The following is an 18,697-nucleotide window of genomic DNA, read 5'->3' as shown; positions in this document are numbered from 1 at the left end:
TCTTCCTAAACCCAGCCAGGTGTTTTCTGTGTGTCACCTCTCCTTTGACCAGCCAAGTCTGTGTCTCATCAGATGGTTGGAAGGAACAACTCGTCACGGTAGGGCTCACACGTGACTTGGTGGAATTGGTCATTTTCAATATTAGAGATGATCTACATTTACTAAACCACACACTCACAAAGCAGAAGTGTAACGACACAGACGACACACCATAAATTACAAAGGCGTAGAACTGCCTCACTGAAAATGAAAAGACTGACTTGAACGTTCTCTCTGGTACTCCAGCTTCCTCCACAGTCCAAAGACATCAAGAGGGACCAGGTTAATCCAGACTCTAAATTGACTGTAGGCGTGGCTGGGAGAGCCAATGGTTGTCTGTCTATATGTGTTGGCCCTGCCATGGACTGGTGACGTGTCCAGGGGGAAGGCTGCTGGGATAGGCTCCACCCCCCACCACCCTTAACAGGGTAAGTGGTAGAAAATGGAGGGATGGATGGAAAACTTGGATGCTTGTTATCAGACATGACCAATACATTTGTTTTTTACATGTGAGATGGGGAAATATATACTAATTTTTTTTTAATATGCTTCTAAATATACATGTGATTACATCTTTAATTGTTTTTACAATTAAAATTGCAACCCAGTCCTGAACTTCATTCCGGAAGTCCTGAAAAGCAGGTGTTTAATGTGTATCAGTGTCTGAGCTCAAGCCCAAAGAAGTAGTCAAAGTTCCACCGTCGGAGAAATCCTGATGCTTCAATGGCAACAATTCAGGGAGAACCGTAACCTGAATTCCCACATGCTGACCTATGCCTTATCTCCTAACTCTGTGAGATCTATTTCTGCTTTCCCTTTAATATATGCTGTATTTTGCTCAGGACTAAACTCTTGGTTGTACTGACACAACTGTCCTGAGACTCTACCGATAGCAAAAAGACAAAAGGTTACTGGCAAGTGATGAAACCCAGCTTGCACAGTTTGAACCAATAGAAATGTCAACAGGAAATGTGGAGCTTGGCACTGCAACTTTTCACCAAGAGGTGGACTGCAGAATTTCTGGGGGGTTGGCAAATGTTTCTGTGGAAAAAAAAAAAACTATGACAACAAGTAATAAACTATAAAAGCAATGAAAACTGTTTAAAAACACTTCAACAAGGCTTGAATGACGAGAATATCAACCCTGTTAAACCGGTGATATGACATCACCTTTCTGTTCATGGTCATTCAGATCGATGCAAACACACTGTAATTTAGATAGACCTTAAAAAACTGAATGTATTCCCGTGTCTGTGGGACAAACAGTGCAGGGGGCTGCAAATATCAATCTAAATATTCTGGGGGCTGCCACTCAAAGACAGGTTGACAACCACCTGTCTGCCTTTATGTGGCAAATCAATGACAAAAATGTATTCATTCATTGTGAATTTGTTCATTGAAATGGATTTTCCTGCTCTCAGGCATATCCTAATTCTGCATCTAATAAAATACTTCATCCCCTTCACTATAAACTGTACCAGTTAGCGACCTGTGACGTGCTAGCCGGCTAGCTAGCTGTGTCAACTTCCCACCGCATACTTTCCCATTTGTTTAAAAGAAATAAAAAAGAGCTGGAGTTAATTTTCATATGGCGGCGTGGCTCTGAGCTGGAGTGGCTGTCTAGCAACGGAACAGTTGCTGGTTTGATCCTGTGTCCAAGTGTCCTTGAGCAAGATACTGCAGCTCTAACTGCTCTGATGGCCCTGTGACCAACTGGCGACCCGTCCAGGGTGAAGCCCGCCTCTCGCCCGATGTCAGCTGGGATAGGCTCCACCCCCCTTTACCCTTCACAGATAAGCGGTAGAAAATGGATGGATGGGTTTAATTTGTTTGCACCCTTTAACAGAGGTGGTTTTCTCACACCACATCTTCACTATGTGGCGTATTTTCCCGTTATCTGTGCCAGAACTTCTCAGCTGCGTTAGCTCATGCTAATGCAGTGCATTAGCAGTGCATTAGCAGCGCACTAGCAGTGCACTAGCAGTGCATTAGCAGCGCACTAGCAGTGCACTAGCAGTGCATTAGCAGCGCACTAGCAGTGCACTAGCAGTGCATTAGCAGCGCACTAGCAGCGCACTAGCAGTGCACTAGCAGTGCATTAGCAGTGCACTAGCAGTGCATTAGCAGCGCACTAGCAGTGCACTAGCAGTGCATTAGCAGCGCACTAGCAGTGCACTAGCAGTGCATTAGCAGCGCACTAGCAGCGCACTAGCAGTGCACTAGCAGTGCATTAGCAGTGCACTAGCAGTGCATTAGCAGCGCACTAGCAGTGCATTAGCAGTGCATTAGCAGTGCACTAGCAGCGCACTAGCAGTGCATTAGCAGTGCATTAGCAGCGCACTAGCAGCGCACTAGCAGTGCATTAGCAGTGCATTAGCAGCGCACTAGCAGTGCACTAGCAGTGCACTAGCAGTGCAAACGCTGCGGGCAGGAAGCATGTCTGTGTAGCTTTGTTCTAGCAGCCACAAACCAACGGCCCAGAAGCTGCGATTTGCTATGTGAAGGATATGAACCATTCTGTAGAACAGAGCTGGTCTTACTGAGCCAAGACCCACCTAGAGGATAACTAGCACACTTGACAATTTGGTTTGGAGAATTCTTGTGTGAGTCTGATGTGGCAGAGGGGGAAGGAAGAAGATGAGGAGGGAAGAGGAGAGGAATGAGAGCGATTTAGATGACAGGCACATTCAGCCTGAGAGATACAGGAGGGAAGAGGGAGAGAATTGGAAATTAATGGAGGAGAGAGATAAGAAAAGGAGGAGGAGAGGATGGATGAAAATGGGAGAGGGAGGGATGAGAAATGTGGAGAGGAGACAGAGGAGGAAGGAGGGGGTGAAAATAGAAAAGGAGAGAAGAAGATGGAAAAACAAAGGCAGGTGGAGGACAAACATGAATTATTGGGCGGATGGAGCAATGGAACAACACACAGTGTTTGGAAAAGATAAGAATGAACGGAAGAAGGAATTAAATTTTAAAGGGAGGACAGAAGGTGGAAGAAAGCAAAGAAAGAAAGAATGGAATGAATGAAGAAAAATGAAGGGGCTGAAGGAAAAATGGAAGGGAAAGAGAGGAGGGGAAGGGTTGGATAAATGAAGAGATTAGGAAATATTAAAGGAGGGAAAGGTGGAAGGAAGGAAAGTAAAGAAGAAGAAGAAGCTGCCTGAAGAGATAAGGAAGAGGACAAAAAATCATGGGAGAAGAAAAGGGCAAGTTTAAGAAGGAGAGGAGAAGAGAGGAGAGGAGAGGAAAGGATGTAGTGATGGATTCTGGTGATTCTGCTGTAATGGCTTTGGCCAGCTGTTCTGTCTGCTCTGTTTTCTACTGACACACACACACACACACACACACACACGCAGAGAGAGAGAGAGAGTGTATCAGTGTTCCCACATTGCCCCCTGCTGTCAGGCTGTCGTCACTGCCTTTAACACTGTTTCAGACCGGAGTGGAATTGCCAGGAAAAAATGACTGAAACTTGAAGCCCCATTAAATTAAAGAGTGGAAAATAATAATTTATCGCCCTTTGGGTGTAAAAGAAACCAGACAAAGGTAAAGTAACAGACACTCTTCATACAGGAGAGATCGGACTCTTGTCACTCTTTTCACTCATTTTCCTGTTTTTTTGTTTTTAACAAATCTCTGGATTGGGACATCATATCGTCAAACACTGCATACCGAATGACATTTATTGAATCTCTCCATCTTATTTTTTTTCCAAATGGCGACCTGGTACATGTGACATGTTTCCCACTGAGTGGGCCAGTTCTCACACTTGGTTGGTGAGATGTGCCCGATTTTGTAGTTTTTTTTTTTAGTTTTTATCACCTACTCCTCTTCTCAACTGACTACTATATTGTATTTATTTGCAATGTTTCAGTTTTAGTCCTTCTTTAGGCAAACAGATTCTGTCCATTACAGTCCTTGGTTTCAAAGAAGATATGACATCAGAAAAAGTAGATTTACAAAACTAGTATTCCATTTTAAGTAAATGCTGACAATGTGACAAAATGTCTTCCCTAAAATGTAGAAGTAAAAGTACCGTCAGATATGGGATTTTTGTCCGTCTATTGACATCCTACGCAGGGACGACAGTCGCTACGTAGCTTGAACTGGCTTGTTCAGAGAAATGCTGATAAATGCGCATGTCCCTGTGCAAACACACGAATCAAAGTACTCCTTCATAAACCGGTGCCTCAACAAGTGTCTGCTACACGTAACGTACACTGTTCCTCACATTCTCTCAGTGGCATCCAGGAAAACAGGATGACAGTTGGTTGGAGAGAAAACTGCCCCCCAGGAAAGACTGCCACAGGCCCACAAAGGCAAGCAACACGGAGGAATTCACCACCAAGTGTCATTGTGGGTCAGTCTGCAAAAACATCAGAGCTCTGGTTGTGGAACAAAGGTCCGCCAAGTGCAATGCAGAGCCACAGGATAAATGAAGCGAAGGAGTCTGGGCCAGACGAGCAGAGGAAAGGCAACCTCACAATTGTCTGGTCAGACCTCACCATGCCAGGAGCCGAACCACGTGACCTGTTCCAAGAAAGGCTCCAGCGCGACATTCCATCAGGTGATCAGCTGCCTAGGAGGATTCATTCCAACAGTGCATCTTGAATGTATCCCCACAGGAAATATCTCTCCCATCCTTTTTATGATGGGAATGAACCTTCTCACAGCAGCAGCAGCAGGAGGTGTAATCCAGTGTCCCACACTGAGAGTGAGGCATCATCTAGTTAGCACTGAGAAGGTTCACACAATATCTGTGTCACATGACCAAGCAAGAGGGGTGTTGGAACCCTGTACCATAAAGGAAAAAATTAGCAGTACTGATGGAAATGTCTCTCTTTTGGGCGACGACGACCTTTCCTCCACCAGCGCATCTTCATAAAGGGGGGGGGGGGGGGGGGTGGTGAGAGCAGACCCTATCTGCAAGCTCTGAGGTCAAAAGCACCCATAGACCAGCAGGTGCGCTTGACCTGGTGACCTGCAGGTTTATCAGCCGGGCTGCTCTCTGGGAACAGCTGGCCAGAGCTCATTTGATTTCCCAGTGTGACTGTGGTGGCACCCTCTTTCTTGATCACCCTCCTCTGGCTTCGTGCTGATTTATTAATCTCTCATCGTCTCAGCACTCTCCCATCACTCACCCATCATCCTCTTGCCCTACAACTGATGACTCATTTGCCCAGCATACATGTATCTGAACCCATCTGTCTCAGGGTGGCGACCTCTCATGTAGCGGTTTAATTAGAGGTTGGAACAGACAAGAGGTTCTAGTTCTAAATGTGTCTCTGATCTCTCCCAGATTTACAAACAACACAGGGCCTTCATCCTGTCTCTCCACTTCTAACTGAACACTGAGGATACACACAAGATGACACTTTAACTTTGAATGACAGACAGACCCCGTCAGTGTGTTCACTCCCCTTAAGAAGCAGTTCTACATGTGGTGATGACACCACTGGAACAGGGGTGACTGCTGTGCTTAAACTTTGAACAACACATGTATGGAATTAACCTTCCTTTGGTTTAAAAATGCAGAATCAAAAAAATGTGGAGGGAAAATACACTCATAATTTTCATGTGCATTACAAATTAATAATAAGATTCGCAAGTATCAACACATCCATCAATCCATCCATCATCCACCCACCCATCCCTCCCTCCATCATCCCTCCATCATCCATCCATCATCCATCCCTCCCTCCATGTTCCCCCTCTTCTCCTGTTCAGGGTGGTGGGGGTGGAGCCTATCCTAGCAGCCTTCCCCCTGGACAGGTCACCAGTCCATGGCAGGGCCAACACATAGAGACAGACAACCATTGGCTCTCCCAGCCACGCCTACGGTCAATTTAGAGTCTGGATTAACCTGGTCCCCTCTTGATGTCTTTGGACTGTGGAGGAAGCTGGAGTACCAGAGAGAACCCAGCAGGAACAGGGAGAACATGGAGACTCACACAGAAAGACCCCGTGCTGCAGCCGGGGCTCCACCAAGAACCTTCTTGATGGGGGGCCACAGTGAGGACCACTGCATTCAAGTTTTCTTAATCACAAAATCTTGTATCATTGCCTTTAAGAAAGATATTTAACTCTCTATCACCCCTTCTCTGGTACTCCAGCTTCCTCCACAGTCCAAAGACATCAAGAGGGACCAGGTTAATCCAGACTCTAAATTGACCGTAGGCGTGGCTGGGAGGGCCAATGGTTGTCTGTCTCTATGTGTTGGCCCTGCCATGGACTGGTGACCTGTCCAGGGTGAACCCCGCCTCTCATTTTGCAGTATCCAGAGGAAAAGTCCTTGTAACGTGTACATTGAACATTTTGTCTTCAAATAAACAGAACCACCTTCTTCATCTCGATTGTGTTACTTTCTTAACAGGCTTATGTGAACAGATGTAAGATGGTAGTTTACCTAAACTGCCTTTGAACAAACACCAGTGACTGAGTCTCTTTGACGTGAGTGAGGACCAAGCCTTATATTAGGGTTTTACATGGTCAGATTACAAGAAAACACAACTTAGTTTGCCTTGATGTCAATTTGATATTGTATCTGTTATGACTGGTTCAGGTCAGGTGACTGGAGGTCAGGTCATCTGGGTAGCCTAAATCAAATAGCCCTTGTACACACACACACACATATATGTGTACTGTGGAGGCCGTTGGAGTACAGTCACCTCATTGTCATGTTCAAGAAACCAGTCTGAGATGATTCGAGCTTTATGACATGGCGCGTTATCCTGCTGGAAGTAGCCATCAGAAGATGGGTCCACTGTGGTCATCAAGGGATGAACATGGTCAGCAACAACACGCAGGTAGGCTGTGGTGTTGCAACGATGCTCAATTGGTACTAAGGGGCCCAAAGTGTGCCAAGAAAATATCCCCACACCATTACACCACCAGCAGCAGCCTGGACCATTGATACAAGGCAGGATGGATCCATGCTTTCATGTTGCTGACGCCAAATTCTGACCCTACCATCCAAATGTCGCAGAAGAAATCCAGACTCATCAGACCAGGCAACGTTTTTCCAATCTTCTGTTGTCCAATTTTGGTGAGCCTGTGCGAATTGTAGCCTCCGTTTTCTGTTCTTAGCTGACAGCAGTGGCACCCGGCGGGGTCTTCTGCTGCTGTACCCCATCTGCCTCAAGGTTCGACGTGTTGCACGTTCAGAGATGCTCTTCTGCATACCTTGGTTGTAACGAGTGGTTATTTGAGTTACTGTTGCCGTTCTATCAGCTCGAACCAGTCTGGTCATCCTCCTCTGACCTCTGGCATCAACAAAGCATTTTCGCCCTCAGAACTGCCGCTCACTGGATATTCTCTCTTTTTCGGACTGTTCTCTGTAAACCCTAGAGATGGTTGAGCCTGAAAGTCCCAGTAGATCAGCAGTTTCTGAAATACTCAGACCAGACCGTCTGGCACCAACTACCATGCACATTCAAAGTCACTTAACTCACCTTTCTTCCCCACTCTGATGCTCAGTTTGAACTGCAGCAGATGGTCTTGACCATGTCTACATTCCTAAATGCATTGAGTTGCTGCCATGTGATTGGCTGATTAGTAATTTGTGTTAATGAGCAGTTGGACAGGTGTGCCTAATAAAGTTGCTAGTGAGCGTATATAAATGTGTGTGTGTACAAGGGCTATTTGATTAAGGCTACCCAGATGACCTGGCCTCCAGTCACCTGACCCCTGAACCCAATCCAGATGTTCGGGATGAGATGGAGCGCAGAGTGAAGGCCAAAGGGCCAACAAGTGCACAGCACCTCTGGAACTCCTTCGAGACTGTTGGAGAACCGTTTCAGGTGATGACCTCATGAAGCTCATGAAGAAAACGCCACAAGTGAGCAGAGCAGGAGTCGAAGCAAAGGGTGGAGATTTTGTAGAATCAAAAACATAAACATGTTTTCAGTTATACACACTTTTTTGTTTACTACACAATTCCAGATGTGTTCATTCATAGTTCTGATGCCTTCAGTAAGAACCTGCAGTGTAAACTGTCGTGAAAATAAAGAAAATCATTCAATAAGAGGGTGAGACCACTTTTGACTGGTAGTGTGTGACTTTCAGCATGTCAGCATGGCTTAGTGTGTGTGTGTGTGTGTGTGTGTGTGTGTGTGTGTGTGTGTGTGTGTGTGTGTGTGTGTGTGTGTGTGTGTGTGTTGAATATGATATCAGACATTAGGACTGTTAGTGATTGATGCATTTATGTCAATGTATGTGTGTACATTGTGTGTGGTTGTTTATTTCTGGGTGTGAAAACAACAAATTTCCTGCAAAACAATAAAGACTTTTTCCATAAAAAGCAAACAAACAAAAAAGATAATGTAGCTGGAATGCTGTTTGGAAACTAAGGGTCAGTGGTCCTGAGTATTGATTCATGCATGTGGCCATTGTTACTTTTCGTAGTGTGTCCTCCTTGTCTCCTCATCTCCCTTCTCAGATGGGAGACAAGGGAGCGAGATTATCATGGTACGCCAACTGTCTCGGCAAATGTATGGTTATACGGTTTCATGTTATCATGGTATACTATAAATACCAGTCACAATGACTGAAGGGATGAAAACAAAACATTTGGATCTTTTATGCTGAACAACAACCTATGCTCGGTGGGAGACAGTGACTCTTATTTTTTATGCTTCAGATTAGCAAATGTACAGGGTCTGATAAGAGTGTTAAAACCCCAATATACTTGACCTCAAATAATTGTATGTCACTGCAACCATGGAATAAACAGAAAATAGAGGAGGGTTAGATGAATCCTCACAGCTGGGCCCCGTACAGGCTCCTCCTAGTGGCTGGAGGGAGTAGCAACATCCACGGTGCAAGCATGCAAACTCAGTTAGGGTAGGACAGGATAGGACAGGTTTGATTAGATTAGGTTAAAATTTGGATCCACATGAAACCCACAAAAGATGAATGGTGGGTTGAGCTTGTGACTGGACACACAGATTAAAGCAGTGTAAAGAATGACCAATATTATTCCAATATCAAGACTGTGTCTCTTACCTGATGTGTTCATCCGTGATCGTGAAGGCCTTGCACAGTGGCTGGGACGTGTTCAGCCAGATGGAGGGGTTCTTCTCAGCAGCTGCAGATGTCTGTCCCAAGATGGGAGCAGAGCTCATGTGCAGAGCGCTGGCAATGGTAGACAGCAGAGTTTCATCACTGGAGTCTGGACCAACACCTAAAGAAGCAAGAGGGTAGAGGTCAGGTGCAGTGGCGGTGGGTAAGGGGTGACACAGGGTGGCACCCGCCCCCCCCTGTAATATTATTGGCCACCCCGTGTGCCACCCCATTTCCATTGGCTCTGGTTGTCGTCAATCATCCTCTGTAGCGCTCCAAGTGGTATTGCCAAATCTACTTTATTTAAGCAGCTCTGCGATTATGTTGTCGATTGGCAGGTTTCCGTCCCTGGTTGCAGGTTTCTCTCTCGAAATCTGGCAACACCGTTTCATTATCTCAGAGCAGAACCATCAAGTAGAAGTGACATTGAGGGGGAAGAAAACAGCTCTGGTTGTCACATAGAGTTGTCCCCATTCTCTATGCAAGTCTATGGAGAAGAGCCGCCATAAGCGACCCCATGAAATGAATGGAATTGTCGTGTATTTCACAAAATACACGACAATTCCATTAATTTCACTCTCTCAACAGAGAAGAAGGTACAGTAATGTCACTGCGTTAGTTTTCAAAATCAAAACCTTGTTAACTTATGAGTTATAAGTTTGTTTAACATCTGCACTTTATACTATAGTATCAAAACATTGTTAACTTATGAGTTATAAGTTAACAATGTTTTTATTTTGAAAACTAACGTGGTAGCATTACTGTACCAATTCATTCAATCTCTGTTTTTACCAGTAGCGTTAGCCTAGCCAAGTAGCCACCATTAGTATTTTCTTGGCCAGGTGACCGGTCCCTCTGACACTCTTTCTTGGGGCAACAATGAAAAGAAAACAAGGAGACATTATAAGTTTTTCAAGAAGAGGCAGACTGAGATGCCATGGCTTCAAAACGGGGACAGCTGATTTGAAGTCTGGTCATACTTACCCCATATTAGTCTTTGTTATTCTGAATTATTTGAGAGTTAAATTACTTACTTTTAATTACTAAATGAAACTGATGTGTGCACTGTATTCTTTTTAATTGCATGCCTTTGTTTAACATCTGCACTTTATACGATAGTGTAAGTGTAGAAAATACAACTTAAATATAAATTTAATAAAATAGTCGTACTGTACGTCTATCAATACTTCCAGTTGCACCAAGGGAGAGACCAACTGGATCAGGTGTGGAAGAAAACACCAAGAAGGAGTCGGACCAACCGAGCTCAGGTGAAATTACAGGAATGGAAAAATGTATTTAAATGTAGAATTTACTGACTTTTAATTACAAAATTCAATTAAACTGATGGCAGTTGTTTGAGTGCATTCATTGTGGGGAGCACCTCAAGTTTTGTCAAGCGATTTTGTGAAGTGTTAAGCAATAAATAAGGATTTATAAAATCAGAATACAAATTGAAGTCATTGTCATACCTTTTGTACAGGTTAGATATATTTGCCAATAATATGACTATTAACCTTTAGAGGTTCACATGTAGAGAGGTAACAGTGAAAAAAACAAAGTTATTCTTCTACACTGTTATTCATTCTCTATTTGAGACCTTTGAATTTAGTCCACATTAGACCCTTAACTTTGTGGGATCTGTGTTCGTATTTAGTGATGTTATTTTGCAGATTTCAGGTACAACAGTCAGTTTTCCCCAAACTGGGTTATAGGTTAGTAGGTATAACTGTGTCAAAATGTAGTTTACTATGCATTTCAGGGGTACTGTGGGGTTTAAACCCCCAGAAAGGTGACACTAGCCAACCCAAAGTAAGTGTTGGTACACCCCCCCCCCCCAAAAAAAACAAAAAACTCTGGATCCGCCCCTGGTCAGGTGCCAGGATTGGACCACGGATGGTTCTGAGATTCATGCTGGAGACTCACTCTGCAGGCCTTTGGGCAGGTCCATGACTCTTAGAACTTCCTCTGTAATGTCCGATGACCGCAGACCTTTCAATCTTCTCTCCCAAAACAGCTGCAATGAGACAGAGAGACTAACCAAGTTGTCGCTGCTGTTGACAGAAGGAGCAATTTGGTTTCAGTGTCCTTCCACTGCTTTGTTCCAGCAACTCATCTGCTCCTTGTCTCAGCTAAGGTCTGCTGCTGCATTGTACATTTTCCAGGAGGAAAGGTTTTGTTGAGCTCATAATAAAAAGCTAGTATACCAGTAACAGGTACAATATCAAATTGACATCAAGGCAAACTAAGTTGTGTTTTCTTGTAATCTGACCATGTAAAACCCTAATATAAGGCTTGGTCCTCACTCACGTCAAAGAGACTCAGTCACTGGTGTTTGTTCAAAGGCAGTTTAGGTAAACTACCATCTTACATCTGTTCACATAAGCCTGTTAAGAAAGTAACACAATCGAGATGAAGAAGGTGGTTCTGTTTATTTGAAGACAAAATGTTCAATGTACACGTTACAAGGACTTTTCCTCTGGATACTGCAAAATGCAAGGTTTAAAAAGTGCTTCACAAAGCAGAAGACCCAACAGAAGACCAACAATCAGTTGGTTAAGGTAAAAAATCAATAAGTTTAAAATCGAGAGCAATTTAAGACAACATCATAAAAGGCAAGTGTGTAAAAATGAGTCTTAAGAAGTTATTTAAAAGGGTTCAATGATTATTCAAATCGCATTTCCTCAGGAAGGTCATTCCTGAGACGAGGGGTCCTGATGGAGAGGACAAGGTCACCTCTTGTTTGGACCTTCGACTCTGCAACAGCCAGAAGTGACCTGCACAAGGATCTAAGGCTGTGAGCAGCCTCGTATTGGGTCACCATATTGGCAATGTAGTTACGGGCCAGATCCTGAAGTCCAATCATGAGGGTTTTTAAATTACCTATATTACCTATACAAACAGAGTATATTTTCGAGTCATTAAATCTACTTTTTAATTTGACATATTTGCCATTTCTAACTTGTTACAAATAAATCCAGTCTGCTGTAATTACTGAAACTGTGGGGGAAATTGTACCCCTTGAGCTCCTCTGTTGCCGCTGTAGTTGTCAGCTGCCTGCCTGGGAGAATAAGCACTGCAAACCTGGCTTTTGACCACAAAGCACAACTATGATGGAAGAACTACAAAAAGAGGCAGCACCCAGTGAAAATTCCTGGCCACACTTGGCCACACTTTTCAAACCAAAGTCTATAAAAAACAAAAGTTGCATGATGAATTGGCTGCATTTCTTCAGGAAAAACACAATCCATCCATCTTCAACCACTTTTTTGAAGTCACAGAGGTAGCAGGTCCAGCAGGGAACCCAAAACTTCCCTTTCCCTGGCCACATTGACCAGCATTGACCAGGGGATCCTGAGGCTCCCTGGCCAGCATAGCGATACAGTCCCTCCACCTGGTCCTTGGTCTAGCCCATGATTTCCTCCCAGCTGGATGTGCACCACTCTCAGGAGGTGACCAGGTGGCCTCTTGACTAGACACCCAAGCCACCTCAGATGGCTCCTTTCAACAAACGGAGCAGCAGCTCCACACACAGTTTCTCATGGATGACTGACCTGATCCCTGAACGAGACACCAGCTCCCCGCTGACTGACAACTATTTTGGAAAAATTCTATTTGCAATTTCATTCTTTTGGTCATGAAATGAAACTACAAGTGAGAGCTCTAGGTTCTGGCTAAGTATAGCTGCTGGAAGAATTGTAAAACTGCTCCTGCTGCTTCGATTCTTTGGTTCCTCTCACACTGCATGGTCCCCTTACTCAAGAAGCAGTCACTGAGATTATGTTTTTATTGTATTACTCTTTAACTTGGGGTAAGGACTCATTTACTCAATTTAAGAGGACAATCTATCGTTTCCCTGCAGAGAACCATGGCCTCAGATTTAGAGGTGCTCATCCTCATCCCAACCAATTTTGCTCTTGGCTGGGAATCGATATTGTGAGAGCTGGTGGTCAAAGACTGATGATGCCATCAGGACCACATCATCTGCAAAAAGCAAAGACACGATCCCCAGCCCCCCACACAGCAACCCAACTGCCCAATCATGACTACACCGCAAAATCTTGTCCACAAAAATCACAAAAAGGACAGGTGACAAGGCATTGCTCTGGATGAGGCCACCCCCTGCTAGAAATGAGTCCGACTTATTGCCACATATTTGAATACAGCTCTCAATGTGAGTGTGCAGCCATTGGGCAGCTTTGAGTAGGGTCCCCCTCTCCCACAGCAACCTCCTTCAGTATCTCCCAAGGAACCTGGTTGTAAACCTATTCCAAATCCCCAAAACACATGGAGACCAGAAGACCCCCATCATCATCCAGCCCTGCCTCTACTGGTGTGGAGGATGGGTTGGCAATTACTGCTTCAGCTGTGGTCAACAGTGTCCCATCCATGTCATCTACATTTTGGATACTTTTCCATTTCCCCTTGCTACAGTGTTCCAACAGTTCCCCAGAAGCACTTTGGTGACAACTCCAAACTCCTCCCACACTTGTTGCTTTTGCACCGGTCACTCACCCAACCTGAGGTCAGGCTGAGATCAATGTGTGTGTGTGTGTGTGTGTGTGTGTGTGTGTGTGTGTGTGTGTGTGTGTGTGTGTGTGTGTGCGTGTCTATGCACGCACCTGTGTGTGTGTGTGTGTGTGTGTGTGTAGGTGTGTGTGTGTGTGTGTGTGTGTGTGTGTGTGTGTGTGTGTGTGTGTGCATGTGTGTGTGTCCATGCACGCACCTGTGTATGGGTGTGTGTGTGTGTGTGTGTGTGTGTGTGTGTGTGTGTGTGTGTGTGTGTGTGTGTGTGTAGGTGTGTGTGTGTGTGTGCATGCATGTGTGTGTGTCCATGCACGCACCTGTGTATGGGTGTGTGTGTGTGTGTTTCTATTCATGTGCTTGTAACAACACATAGAGGACATTTTTGGAAAAGGGCCAGGCAAAAGGCAAGTCCTTCCAAGTCTTACCTGTCTGGGCTGCTCCACAGCTTTTTGCAGGTCTGTCTTCACCCTGTTGCCTGGATAACTCGTAACCTTGGTAACGGGCTGTTTAAAGATGGATGCAGTCTGTCTAATGGGCAGAACTGTGTTCAGGTCTGGCTTCCCACCCTGATAAGACAGAAACAGAGTCTGTGTGTTAGGGAAAGGTTTGCTTCCCTTCACTGATTCCATCCATCCATCCATCATCCATCCATCCATCCCTCCATCCCTCCATGTTCTCCCTCTTCTCCTGCTCAGGGTGATGGGGGTGGAGCCTATCCCAGCAGCCCTCAGGTGAGAGGCGGGGTTCACCCTGGACAGGTCACCAGTCCATGGCAGGGCCAACACATAGAGACAGACAACCATTGGCTCTCCCAGCCACGCCTACGGTCAATTTAGAGTCTGGATTAACCTGGTCCCTCTTGATGTCTTTGGACTGTGGAGGAAGCTGGAGTACCAGAGAGAACCCAGCAGGAACAGGGAGAACATGCAGACTCACCCAGAAATGGATGTCACCATGCTGGAGACCACAGTCTTATCTTGCTCTTCTTTTGCTTAATCTGTTGCCTTTGTAATGTTTTGATATAATTAATTTTAGAAGATAAATGTTACTCTCCGGTGTGAAAATAACAGCGACATTTATTTCTCTGAAGATAAAGTTACGTCCATTTATCATTTTTAGACATTTCAAAGCCAGAGGTGCACCTGTGGACTTTTTTTAAGTCGGTCAGTACAGTCGTTGTTGGAGTGTGTTGGTCAAGGGTTGCAAAAACAGCTAGAGTGTGAAAATAAACCTGTGTTTGTGTGTCTGATGGGCGTAAAGGGTTAAATGTACAGCAGACAAGGAAGGAAGCATGTGCGTGTGTGTGTGTGTGTGTGTGTGTGTGTGTGTGTGTGTGTGTGTGTGTGTGTGTGTGTGTGTGTGTGTTTGTATGCACTTGTAACAACAGAGAGAGGACATTTTTGGAAAAGGGCAAGGCACAAGGCAATCCCTCCACAGTATAAAGAGCCGTTTGACGATCAATACTTGCTTTAATGTCAGAGATAGAAATTAGAAGAGATATAGTTAAGTTAATCACAAGGATGTGTGTGTGTGTGTGTGTGTGTGTGTGTGTGTGTGTGTGTGTGTGTGTGTGTGTGTGTGTGTGTGTTTGGCAGACAGCTTCATGTTGTAAGACTTGCCTCCCTTGAGGCTCAGGGGAAAAAGCAAGTGCACACATTGTAAGTCACTCAGTTTCGGTGTGACCAAGTCCAAATGTAGAGTACTGTGTCGATGAGAGGCCGACGCTGTGGGTGCAGTCACAGTGCTATGAGTATGAGCATCATTCTGTTTCATAAATCCCAGTCATCGTGTGACTGTTTGCTCATCCACGAGTCTCATGCCCACTCCCACAGCCATGATGGTTTCTTTTAAATCGCTGTTGATGTTTCTAGAAGTTGAGAAAAGGAGGATTTGGTGGCCTCAACAACAATACCACACACAACAGGTTCATTATGAGGTCCGGATGTAAACGGAAAAGTGCGACTTTAAGCTTTAAGAAGTGCATCAGTGTGCACAACAGGCAATTCTCATAGCTGACAGTTTGACCTGACCTGAGGTTAAGCACAGGTGTGGCTGATCAATTCAATTACTGTTGTATTCTATTCAGAATAGAACAGCCCTCCGGTGAGGGCACATTCACAGTGCCAGGGCTCTGGCCTCCCTCTGAGGAACATAATCATTATAAACCTGAAACTGATCTAAATTCATGTTTGGATTCAAGCCACAGGAGTCAAAGGGGGGCAAGATTTATTTTATGCTTTTTCATTTTCCTAGTATGTTTTATTTCCTATTCCACCTCCTTGGTTGTGTAAAAACAGGGACAAGAGCCAGTGAGAGTGCCTGTGATAATAAATACTTTTGAACGGTTGAAACTGCAGCCTGCTCATAGAAATCTACCAGACGGGTTCTCTGATAGCTGACATGCTGCTGGGTTGTCATCATTTTTACGACAGACATTTATAAATTCATCCTCTTAAATAAATCATATCCACTTGAATCCACTGCCTTCCTGTGGTGCACAGAAAGCCTTCATATTTGTTTACAATACCAGATGATACCATCCAGCATCCACAGGACATAAAGTAACTAAAACATGCAAATTCCAATTATCATCAGGGCATAAAAGTAAGCTTCGAATTTTAAAACGATGAAGATTTAATCGTCTCGGTGGAGCATATGACCCCTGTTTTTGTTTCTTTTGTTTTTCAAATACAGATTTATAATTGTAAAAAAAAATATTTAAAAGAGTGACAATGAAAGTCCAATTAATTTGGAGAGTTTTGGCACTTTATTAGTCACACCTGGGTTTCTCCAACTACGGCATGTCAAAGGGGTCACTGAGCATGCGATCCACAGAGGGGGTCCCACCTCCCTCCAAAATACATGAATGCATGGCTTCCATTTTTATTTTGGATCGACCAAACAGTGCAAACTGTCATTTCATCCAACCATTCCACACAACTCTGACAATTCAAAGTGATCTGCTAAAACTATGTGAACACTTGGTATGAAGCATGCGTGGAGGAACATGTGGCTGCTTCAGTTTCAGGGTCGTGGTGGTGTTGCACATCCTGCTTTGCTGTCCTGTCTCTCTGTGACGCTTGAACGGAACAGGGCCATTGTTAACATCATTAGTAACAGCTGTGCTCTTCCTGTATGACGAGTCAAAGTTCGTGGGAGTCCAGCCTTGTTCAGTTCGCCTCTGGAATCTATGTCACGAGGACGGGATGATACAGGATCAGTTTGCAATGGGGACAGCAGCCTGACACTGTCAGTTCAGCCGTCTCTGCTGACTCTTCAAGGGTACACTGACAAAATCATTTCAAATCAGAAAGATCGACCAGCAAACAAGAAGTAAAGTATTGCCATTTTATAAGATAAGGCCGTATATCTAAAATACAATGAGCGAATTAATTTGTTCCTGATTTTGAAAAAAAAAAAAAAAAAGTTTAGTGTATTGACTTTGAATTGTGTGGCCCAGTGGAGCAGTGGTCCTCACTGTGGCCCCCCAGCAAGAAGGTTGTGGGTGGAGCCCCGGCTGCAGCACGGGGTCTTTCTGGGTGAGTCTCCATGTTCTCCCTGTTCCTGCTGGGTTCTCTCTGGTACTCCAGCTTCCTCCACAGTCCAAAGACATCAAGAGGGACCAGGTTAATCCAGACTCTAAATTGACCGTAGGCGTGGCTGGGAGAGCCAATGGTTGTCTGTCTCTATGTGTTGGCCCTGCCATGGACTGGTGACCTGTCCAGGGGAAAGGCTGCTGGGATAGGCTCCACCCCCACCACCCTGAACAGGAGAAGAGGGAGAACATGGAGGGAGGGATGGATGGGTGGATGGATGGATGGATAGATGGATGGATGGGTGGATGGATGGAGGGATGGACTTTAAAATGGACAAACGCCCAGCAAGATCAGTTTTCAGCAGTTTTTCTGGTGGTGTACTGCTTTTTGTTGTGTGCTCACTCAAAACACAGATTCTAATCTTTGTTGTTCTTAATAATTATTTTGCCAAAAACATGACAAAACAAGGCCAAGGCTTAACGATAACGGAATATCACTTTCACTAAGTTATTTTTATTTAACATTTTTTTGGTGGAATAAAAACATTTCAGGCACAAGCAAGTACTCTTGTTTGGAGAGTAGTTTCACCAGTCTTAACACATGGATGGAAGGAATCTTTAACTGCATATTGAGACAAAGATTTTTTTTTCAACACTGAGACAAAACGAAGGATCTTTTACATCAAAGTCTCAGGCTATAACCGGTGCTTTCCAAGGCACAAATGCAGAAATTCCTCTAAATAGCCATTGTGAAAAAGATGGAGGAAGATTTCAACCTATTATTTACTCTTTTTTTACAAGTGGCAAAACCCATTTTTGAATCTTATATTGACATTTAACAATCAAAATTCAATTAATTATTTCTATTGTAGCCTAAAATGAATATTGGAAACCACTCAAGCGGCTTGATTATTTTGTTTATTTTACACGACAATACAACCAAACAACAGAAATGACTGCAATAAAAAGCAAATTGTGTGGAAGAGATTAGGAAATAAGAGGTTTATAGCAGCCAGAAGGTTCCTTGCTTGAGCACAGGGTCCTTTTGTGTAGTTTGCATGTTCTCCCTGTGCCTGCTTGGGTTCTGTCCTGAGGTATGTGAGGCAATGTGAACATGATGCGAGTGGCTGGAAGGTTTGTTGACCTTGTACTGTTAAGTTTGGGCCCTGCGACACACTGGCGACCCGTCCAGGGTGTACCTCGCCTCTCACCCAATGTCAGCTGGGATAGGCTCCACCCCCACCACCCTGAACAGGAGAAGAGGGAGAACATGGAGGGAGGGATGGATGGGTGGATGGATGGATGGATGGATGGATGGATGGGTGGATGGATGGAGGGATGGACTTTAAAATGGACAAACGCCCAGCAAGATCAGTTTTCAGCAGTTTTTCTGGTGGTGTACTGCTTTTTGTTGTGTGCTCACTCAAAACACAGATTCTAATCTTTGTTGTTCTTAATAATTATTTTGCCATGTGAGGCAATGTGAACATGATGCGAGTGGCTGGAAGGTTTGTTGACCTTGTACTGTTAAGTTTGGGC

General features: G+C 44.5%; 1 protein-coding gene across 3 annotated transcripts in view; it reads right to left on the bottom strand.

Annotated features, from left to right (window-relative positions):
• Positions 1 to 18,697, bottom strand: part of mbd2 (methyl-CpG binding domain protein 2) — a 43,749-nt gene that overhangs the window by 13,125 nt on the left and 11,927 nt on the right. For 2 of the 3 annotated variants that reach the window (XM_086187203.1, XM_086187202.1), the window contains exons 3-5: positions 14,049 to 14,189; positions 11,023 to 11,113; positions 9,043 to 9,220 (exon numbers count right to left, since the gene is read on the bottom strand). In XM_086187203.1, coding sequence (XP_086043329.1) covers positions 9,043 to 9,220; positions 11,023 to 11,113; positions 14,049 to 14,189 — 410 coding nt within the window. The remainder of the gene's footprint in view (positions 1 to 9,042; positions 9,221 to 11,022; positions 11,114 to 14,048; positions 14,190 to 18,697) is intronic. The other variant, XM_086187205.1, reaches the window with a different exon arrangement.

The sequence above is a fragment of the Aulostomus chinensis genome, chromosome 19, assembly GCF_037954235.1.
Source record: "Aulostomus chinensis isolate RoL2024-O1b breed Wild chromosome 19, RoL_Achi_v1.0, whole genome shotgun sequence".
NCBI lineage: Eukaryota > Metazoa > Chordata > Actinopteri > Syngnathiformes > Aulostomidae > Aulostomus > Aulostomus chinensis.
Note: the sequence above shows the minus strand (reverse complement) of the source record. Positions and strands in the feature narration are given on the sequence as shown.